This window comes from Mytilus edulis, chromosome 9 (genome assembly GCF_963676685.1).
Source record: "Mytilus edulis chromosome 9, xbMytEdul2.2, whole genome shotgun sequence".
Lineage (NCBI taxonomy): Eukaryota > Metazoa > Mollusca > Bivalvia > Mytilida > Mytilidae > Mytilus > Mytilus edulis.
The window spans coordinates 74,452,205-74,461,708 of NC_092352.1; the positions used below are offsets into that span (position 1 = coordinate 74,452,205).

A 9,504-nucleotide genomic window follows, 5' to 3' on the forward strand; every position below is an offset into this window, starting at 1 on the left:
GATATGTTTTCACAGCTCATTTAATAGCTTTATCTAATATTATGATTATTTAATGCAAGCCATGTCGTCTAACAGAGGGTATTTTTGGATATATTTATATATAAGGTTCAATCATGATTGCTTTATTGTTAACCAGTGAAAGATATACATTTCAGGCATATTCAGGACAATCAATGCAAATTTATACAACTGTTATGTGACTGTCCCAAGTCAGGAGCCTGTAATTCAGTGGTTGTCATTTGTTTATGTGTTACATATTTGTTTTTCGTTCATTTTTTTAACATAGATAAGGCCGTTAGTTTGCGTTTGAATCGTTTTACATTGTCTTATCGGGGCCTTTTATAGCTGATTATGCGGTATGAGCTTAGCTCATTGTTGAAGGCCGTACGTTGACCTATAGTTGTTAATGTCTGTGTCATTTTGGTCTTTTGTGGATAGTTGTCTCATTGGCAATCATACCACATCTTCTTTTTTTTTTTTATATATCTGCTGTGTTAATAAGTAAGATGGAAAATGCACAAAACGGATAAAATATAATGAAAATTGATCAAACAATTGAAATACACAAACTGCAGAAATAAAATATTTTGGTGTTTGTTCTGGCTAATAAACTTTTCTAAACATCATTACAGATGATTTCATTGGGTGGAATGATGTCTTCCATTCGTACCAAGTAATACCATTGATGTCATACTTCCAACGTTGAAGATACTGTCCGTTTAGATTGACATTGGTACAACGATTATACCACCAGGCTCCATTTCTAGTATTTGCACAGTTAACTGTGGAATCTCGATCGTTATCCCTGTCCTTTGTAGTAAAACTCATTCCACTATTATACCATAAACCATTTCCTGTTCAAAATAATTGAAATATATGTAATACTATTATTACATTTTTTTAATTAATATTGTAACAAACTTTCTAATTATTTATTTTCTTCCTAAAAATTCATACCACTAAGTTAAATAAAAACTTAACGACACAGCCCTTGCACGGTAGGTGATATAAACAACAATTTGCTCGTATTTAGTATTTATAATTGTTTTTATCTGACCTCCTATACATTTCTAGGAATATGCTTGATTAAAAGCAACCGCATGGAGACCGTGTATATTCCATATTAGGTGAGTAGGCGGGGCTTATTTCAATACAAGGTTAGTAGTGTTGTCATCTCCTTTTATACAAACAAAACGGTTTTGAGTAAAAATCTTGAAGTTTTAACAGACGAAGAAATTGATAATGAATGATTGAAATAAATTCATAAAGGCTGAAACGCGTTTAAAAGTAACACGTTGTTGTTGGCATTTGATTTTAACAATTATACAGACCAATGGAAAATGGTTCTTAATACATGTAATACTAACGGTATTGATGACTTGATGACTTTTTAGACCATTTAAGTCTTAAAACCACATGTTAAGAGAGTCGGTCAGATAAATTCGGGACAAAGTGTGCTAGTTGTTAATCTCTGTGTCATTTGGGCTCTTGTGAAGAGTGGTCGCATTGACAACTATACCAGATACATTTTTTTAATACGATATCTATGGGGTCAGTAAATTCGCTCTCACCCAATATGAATTTTACTGACCCCATATATATCGTATTAGGTCACTAGCACACTATGTAACTAATAATATCACGTTAATAAATTAAATTAAGTAGTGATTGTAATTTAAGAAATTCACTTGTATACATAACAAGAAGATGATTGCCAATGAGACACTCTTCGCAAGAGACCAAATGATACGGACATTTACAACTATAGGTCACCGTATAGCCTTCATCAATAATCATATGGTATTGTCAGCTGCAAAAGGACCCGAAATGACATATGTAAAACAATTCAAATTAGGAAACTAACTGTGTAATTAATGTAATTAATGTAAACGAAAATGAACGAAAAAACAAATATGCAACACAGCAACATACGACAACCACTGAATTACAGGTTCCTGACTTGGGACAAGCACATACAGAATTTTTCGGAGTTTAGATATGTTAGCAGGATCCCAACGCTCTACCTAACAGTGGTGTTTCTGTACAACATAAGAACGAACAATATAAAACAGTTGACAAAGGCTTAAACCAGTAAATGGATATACACATAGAAAAACTTCTAACAAAAACACCGAATGAACGTACCCGGGTACGTGTACATCCAAGCAACAAAAATACACTAAATGCAGACTTGAGAGTACTCGCAGTTATTGATAGCTAGTTAAAAGCCAATAACAACTATTTAAAAAATAATACATATAAGACTTATTTATCAATCATTAGACATCCAACATTAAATAAATTTAGTCTAAAGAGGTCATAAATAGTCAGCAAAAAACAAAAAAACATGACCTTGTACAATGCCAAGAAACAGGTATCGACAGTTTGAAGATCAATGAATTTGCATCTGTATTTACTGATAGTATTAAGTTTGCTATAATTTTCTGAGGAATGATAAATTTACCGACATTAAGGTTTTCGAAAGTATCTTAAGGTATGTTATAAGATATATCATGGAAAAAGAGTAAAATCACAAAAATACTGAACTCCGTGGAAAATTAAAAACGGAAAGTCCCTAATCAAATGGCAAAATCAAAGATAAAACAAATCAAACGAATGGATAACAACTGTCATATTTCTGACTTGATACATGCATTTTCTTATGTAGAAAATGGTGGATTGAACCTGGTTTTATAGCTAGCTAAATCTCTCACTTGTATGACAGTCGCATCAAATTCCATTATATTGACGCGTGAACGAAACAAACAAACATATTGGGTAAACATGTCAAAAATAGGGGTAAAAAGTCAATATTGTGTTATAATCTAAACCACTAAAAACAAACAAATTTGTAACAAAGAAGCACTAATTGCCTTACAGACAACGAATATTAGCAAAAATTAAAGACAAAAATACACAAATTTACCATAGTACAATAACTCAATGACGGGTATATAAGTACAAATCCACGTCATATATGTATCAAAGAAACATAACTAGAGGCTCTTAAGAGCCTGTGTCGCTCACCTTGGTCTATGTGCATATTAAACAAAGGATACAGATGGATTCATGACAAAATTGTGTTTTGGTGATGGTGATGTGTTTGTAGATCATACTTTACTGATCCTTCTTGCTACTTACAATTTTCTCTATCTGTAATGAACTTGACCCTTTAGTTACAGAGGAAAACATTTTGTAAAATTTTACCAAAATTTGCCAAATTAATGAAAATTGTTAAAAATTGACTATAAAGGGCAATAACTCCTTAAGGGGTCAACTGACCATTTTACATTTACATTGTATAACGACGGACGACGACGACGGACGACGACGACGACGGACGACGACGACGACGGACGACGACGACGACGGACGATGACGACGACGGACGACGACGACGACGGACGATGACGACGACGGACGACGGACGCCAAGTGATGAGAAAAGCCCACTTGGCCTTTTGGGCCAGGTGTGCTAAAAAGGCATATAACAAAGTACATAGCAAAAATGAAAGACAAACATATAAACACGTTTTACAATAGCCCAATGATGGGATGCATAATCATAAAATGTCTTAGTCATAAGTAGCTTTGAAAAACATATCTTACGAATATACGAAATGTCCTATGAGCATCATAATAAATGCCTTGAACATAAGATACGTTCAAAAACTGTTTACGTGAACCATAAAAAAAAAATGGAGATTCACACATATAGAACAGTATAACATGAACTTTACTCACCGATATTCCCATTATATCCACGAACTGTGAGTATGTAATTGGTGGACGCATTTCCTACAGAAAACGTTGAATATTTGGCAAATCCTGTGATTCCATCGAAGTCGGTAAGATCTATACGTAATTCATATTTTCCTGTCGACGTTATATCACTGATTTTCCGATTACCTAAAATGAAATTAAATAGCTAAAGTATACCCGATGATGGTTATTGTATTGACTGTAACGAATAACACGTCAATCTCTACGTCATCAACATGTAGGTCTAGTTAATAATTAAAGTTATATGTACACACAAACAGGATAGGCTAAAATTTTTGAGACTATAAAAAGCTTGAACAGAATATTCAGTATCCAAAACAAACATGTTTATATATTGATTGTAATATCGTACTTATTGTAAGTATAGTTCTTTTAATGTTTTCATTCAAAAATGTCTAGGATAAGTTTTAAAAAGACATCAATAATTTCACTTCACGGATTGTTACGAAATTTGGACAGAAGTTTGATTGTGTTGAAGAAAATATCACATTACAGTGTTCCGTGTTTTACTGAGAAATTATCTTCCTTTTTACAATCAACATTACACGTTAAACATACAGACAGAATCACAGTGAAAGCCCAGAATTCCATAGAACTGTTTACATTTTGCTTTACGTTAAACTGTTTAAATACATTTTTATATGTCTATAAACAGTTAGCTTAAGGGGTAAATTCAGTAAATAAATATACGTCATCAGGGACCGCCCATTTGGGGGGAGAGCTTTCTGTCTAAAAGTGAAGTCATGTGCTCTTCTGATTGGTAGATAATGTTTGTAATAAATATTTTATGGTAGATGGATCAAAACTAGAGTTAAAAAATAAATAAAAAATAAATGCTGAATGTACTATTTTTTTCCCTACAGGTTTGAAAAGTAATGGGGGTCAGTATAGGAATTCAGTGCGAATCTACATTGTTTGTAAACAAGGCCATGTTAATGCCCAAAAATGCCGCATGACCCTATGTTTTTATTGTTGCAAAAGATAGGGCTACATTTGTACTTTCATGAATGATATATGAAAGTTTTTAATTTCTAAAGGTAAATCAGGTATAAATTTATTTCCACACATAGATTAGCATTAAAGTCAATGGGAGATTTTTTACTGAATTTACCCCTTAAAACCAGCATAGATTGTGCCCGCAAAGTAATACGATCTGGACTAACTGTTGCATGGTATTTGTTTGTATGTCTTTAATATTACTCATAACAGATTGAAGTTGTTCTTCGAAAAAAGAACTTATATAAAAAATTACCCAGCCAAAATTCTGCCTCCAAATTACCGAATCCATTTTCATATTCCTCCCATCCTCTGAAAAAGTCTGTGGTACCGTTTATTCTTTTCTGAAATACCTAAAAAAAGAAACTTAACAATCAGTATAATTCTTATGAATGCTGCTTAACAGTAGCAAAAATTCATGTAGAAAAAATCATAAGATAGAAACACATTAATTTAGACGTTTAAGGCAAGTTTCTGAATACTCAATGATCTGTTCAAAATACAATAAAAGAAAAATTATATTTAAATATATATCAATCATTTTAATTTTTAAGGATTTTCTTTTGGAAATTTTTGAATACACTTAAAAATACTTAGTTTTGGTAAAGACCACACAAATTATCGTTACTCATACCAAATTAGATATATTAATTTAATTATGAATTAAAAGGACTAATAAAGTCAAAAATAACACTTTATTTCATTCTTACCGTCCAATTTCCGTTATCCGTTTTAAAATCACAATACACTTCAAAACCATTGTTGTTAGAGACAGGGTATATTGTATAAATTCCGTTGCTTCTTTTCTGAATTACATCTTCACATCCCTTTGGTCTTAGTTTAGTATCTTTTGTGTTTTCTGTAAACGATTGTCACATTAATAGTATATAGATGTGGTCAGACCTTTTTATTAATATAGAAAATATAGTATACAGATGTTTCCCATTCATGTTTTTTTTTCAATTTATATAATGGAAAATTGGTAATTGTGTTGATTATAATATTTAGAAAATGACAATGTAGGTCAATAACTTCCTTATAATTATTCTCTATCTAGAAATTAATGGTACTAAACGCCTAGCTTTTCAATGGCGGCGATTGTAGCTTACTGATGTTTAAATCTCGTAAACCGATTTTTTACATAAATAAAATGAATAAGGCCGTTAGTTTTCTCGTTTGAATTGTTTTACATTTGTCATTTCGGGACCTTTTATAGCTGATTATGCTCATTGTTGAAGGCCGTACGATGACCTATAGTTGTTAATGCCTGTGTCATGTTGGTCTCTTGTGGAGAGTTGTCTCATTGACAATCATACCACATCTTCTTTTTTTATATTTAATATAGTTTCAACAGGGATCACGTCTTTTATTAGGTCTTTCCATCTTTCCGTGGAAAGACCTATTGGATTTCTTCTTCTGATTATTATTATTATTTTTTATTTTCTTCCTCCTAATTTTTTTCTTGCGTATTGTTGATGTTTCAAAAGATGTCGCTTAGATATTTGGAATATAATATCGTATAGTTTATAACAAAGGCGTAACCAAATACTTAACGTTGTAAGAGTTATCTCCCCAAACACTGGTTTTCTTGTGGCCACTACTCCTTCGCAAACATAAAAGATTACGACAAATTTATTTTACCAAATTGCTCGTATTGATTCGGACTTTAATTTTGACCGAAGCTATCCGGAGACGTCATATGAGAGTTATTAACCCTTATGTATTTTATATAAGTGAAATGCGTTTCTAACTGGTAAACCATAAGTAATAGAGACTTAAGATATTTTGATTTGTGGTCCTTGGTCCAAAATAATGAAAATTAGGTCAAGGTCAAAGGTCAAGGTCATATTATAAATTTTTGATTTTGGTTTATTTTCAGTTAATTTAAAACACTGTATAACATATCAACAAATTATTTTTACTAAATTGTTAGTTGCGACATGTCGTTACTTATATATTTTGGTTGAACGGGTACGTAGACAATTAATGGGAATTTTCACCCATCTTTTATTAAGAATTACGTGTAAAGTAATATAACTCATTAACCATACATATTAACGACCTAGGGTCTTTTGATTAAAGGTCCTTTGTTTGTGACCTTGAAATTTATGTCAAGGTCATATGCTAATTGGACGTTCTAGATTTTGACCTTTGCTTCAAATTCATATTAATACATCATAAAGCCATAAGAACTAACATTTTAAACTGATTTTTCATATTTTAATATCAAAATAGATCTTTACTAGTGGAAAGACCTTCAATTGTTCTCTGAACAATTGGTTTTTAATTTATACTTGAATTCGTTTATTAGTTGCTATTTACTATGCACTAGCTTTCAGTAGTTGTTAGTACTCTCAAATCAATTCTGTGTGTCAATGGTCTTTTTTGTTTTGCATTCATGTGATGGGTGAAACTTGTTTTCAACTGATTTTTACACTGTATTCTTGTTTTAGTGTTACACAATTATCCATAGAGGAATGTTAAGCGCCGCAAACAATTTTAACTCTGCCACATTATGAATGTGTCTAATTTATATGTAGTCATAACTTACTGTGTATGGTACCTGTTTTTATACTTTAACCATGCTTTTAACTTTTTGGGTATTTTGTTTTGATTTGCAACGTTTTACAGAATGCTACTCCGGTACCGTTTATATCTTGCTTAATGGTATACGTTTTGATAATCTAAGAAGACTGTAGGATGACCATAGTGCTTAACTTAACTGTTTTTTTGGTGACTTGTGGATAGTTTTCCCACACATTGTTTGTAACCTCGATTTGTCTCGTCTTAATCGATTAACGAGATGTAAACAAAGGTAACTATTGTCATCTGACGTTCTCATTGAAAATCATTCAACATCTTCTTATTTGAATAGGGGGTTAGACCTAATACGATTTACTTGTTAAAAATACAGAAACTGTACATGTGTTAGCTTTGAATTTGTCAATTGTAATTAATGCGTTAAATTTCTCATGTTGCCATCCACATGTCTTTATCTACTTCAATTAGTGAAATACTTTTTAATATTCACCTAATTTATTTATCCTTTATTCATACTGAAAGTAATACGTATTTAAAGGGGTAGATCTTGGTTCAGGGAGATAACTCTTTAAATCATTCAAGCGTTTGTAAAAGTCAAGTTCATCAATGTATTTTAAGCATTTACCTGAAACAGATTGAAAATAATCTATGTAACCTAGAAGCTTAGAATATGTTTTTGAAAATGGTTGACACAAACGTACTGAAGATTTTAAGAGTTATTTCCCTCAACCTAGGTCTACCTCCTTAAGGTAGTGTAATGTCAGTGAATGTCTATTCGCTATGAAATTAAGCCATTATAAATTGTAGTTAAATGTTAAATAATTGTTAATGTCAATGAAATTAAATTTCTTACCGTTGTCGTTATCGTTAGGTATCTGATAAGCATATCCATTTAAAAGATCAGTAAAATAAGCAGTCAAGTTTCTTTCAACATTAGAACTTTTCCGATTAAAATTCGCCTCTATATCTTTTATTTTCGCTTCAAGTGCATCACACATACACTCTTTTCTTTCCCATAACTCCTTTATATCTTTTATTTTCGCTTCAATAGTATCACTTACAAACTGCTTAATACGACCATTTGCTTTTGACATGTCAAAAGTAGCCATTAACGGAGAATTTTGGTTATCGAGTAAACGAACCTCTACATCACTATCAGTTTCTGATGTGGTCACTGATGTCAACCAAAACAATGCGTATCCATAAATCAACATTTGAAACATTATGAATTTGTTCTTGTTTCTGTTGTTTGTTGTATTTTGACTGAATCCTTATTATTAAAACTATTTATATTCTTTCGTTTGCTCTAATTAACCCTATGTAAGTCAGTCAAGTACTTTGTTTGTCTTGTTGTGTAAGTACAGCTAATTGCTCTTTCAACATGATATCTCCCTTCATAGAGATCGACACTTTGCATCTTCAAGTAGGTGTTGGTTTCTTTTACACCTTAATTTGTGATTATTCATTAGATACGATTTCTCATGAACAGAAGATTTTATCTAGCATCTATTGTAATAAGATACAATTTTAGTCATGCCATTCAATTCAAAGCTTTTAGAGAGAGCAATAGAATGTTTGTTCGTATTTTTGACAATAAGATACATATCAGATATGAATACTCAACTCTCCCATTAACTTGTATTTTCTGTATTAATAACTAAAATTCATAAACAACTTATCAACAGCAATATTTGTATCAGGTTTTTGATAGTTATTAACCTTCTTGATATATAGAACACAATATACATAACAGCATTTTATAGAATTTTGACATCTAATAAACGTCTTTATTTAAACAAAAGTATGCGTACGAAAATATATTGCAATAACTTTTCTTTGTCATACTTTGTTAATTTTGAACAGCGGTATACTACTGTTATTTATTGAAAGTCTAGAAATTTGCTCGTTAATTTACTTTTGTTCTAATCATAAATCATCTAGAGTATAAACGAATTACCAGACATGAATCGAAATCAAGAACTTTCGATTTTAACTCAGGATATGAGGCCAACTGTAACTGTAGTATCCTTTATCTCTAGTTCGATTGGATAGATGCGTTCAACATAGTCACCAAATTTTGAATTATTTAGTGAAAAAACATCATCTATATAGCGGAAAGTAGAGTTAAAGAATATAGCTAACTTCTTATCTTTCTTCCTCAGAAGTTTCTGTATGAAGTCAGTCT

The 9,504-nt window shown here is 31.5% G+C and overlaps 1 protein-coding gene across 1 annotated transcript; it reads right to left on the reverse strand.

Annotated features, from left to right (window-relative positions):
* Window positions 1-520: 520 nt before the first annotated feature.
* Window positions 521-8,582, reverse strand: LOC139489014 (microfibril-associated glycoprotein 4-like). The gene is made up of 5 exons (XM_071275051.1): window positions 8,173-8,582; window positions 5,489-5,637; window positions 5,035-5,131; window positions 3,744-3,908; window positions 521-854 (listed from the first exon to the last, which is right to left on the reverse strand). Exons 1-5 carry the CDS (start codon window positions 8,540-8,542, stop codon window positions 604-606), a joined length of 1,032 nt encoding a protein of 343 aa, XP_071131152.1. The 5' UTR covers window positions 8,543-8,582; the 3' UTR covers window positions 521-603.
* Between the last annotated feature and the right edge of the window lie 922 nt (window positions 8,583-9,504).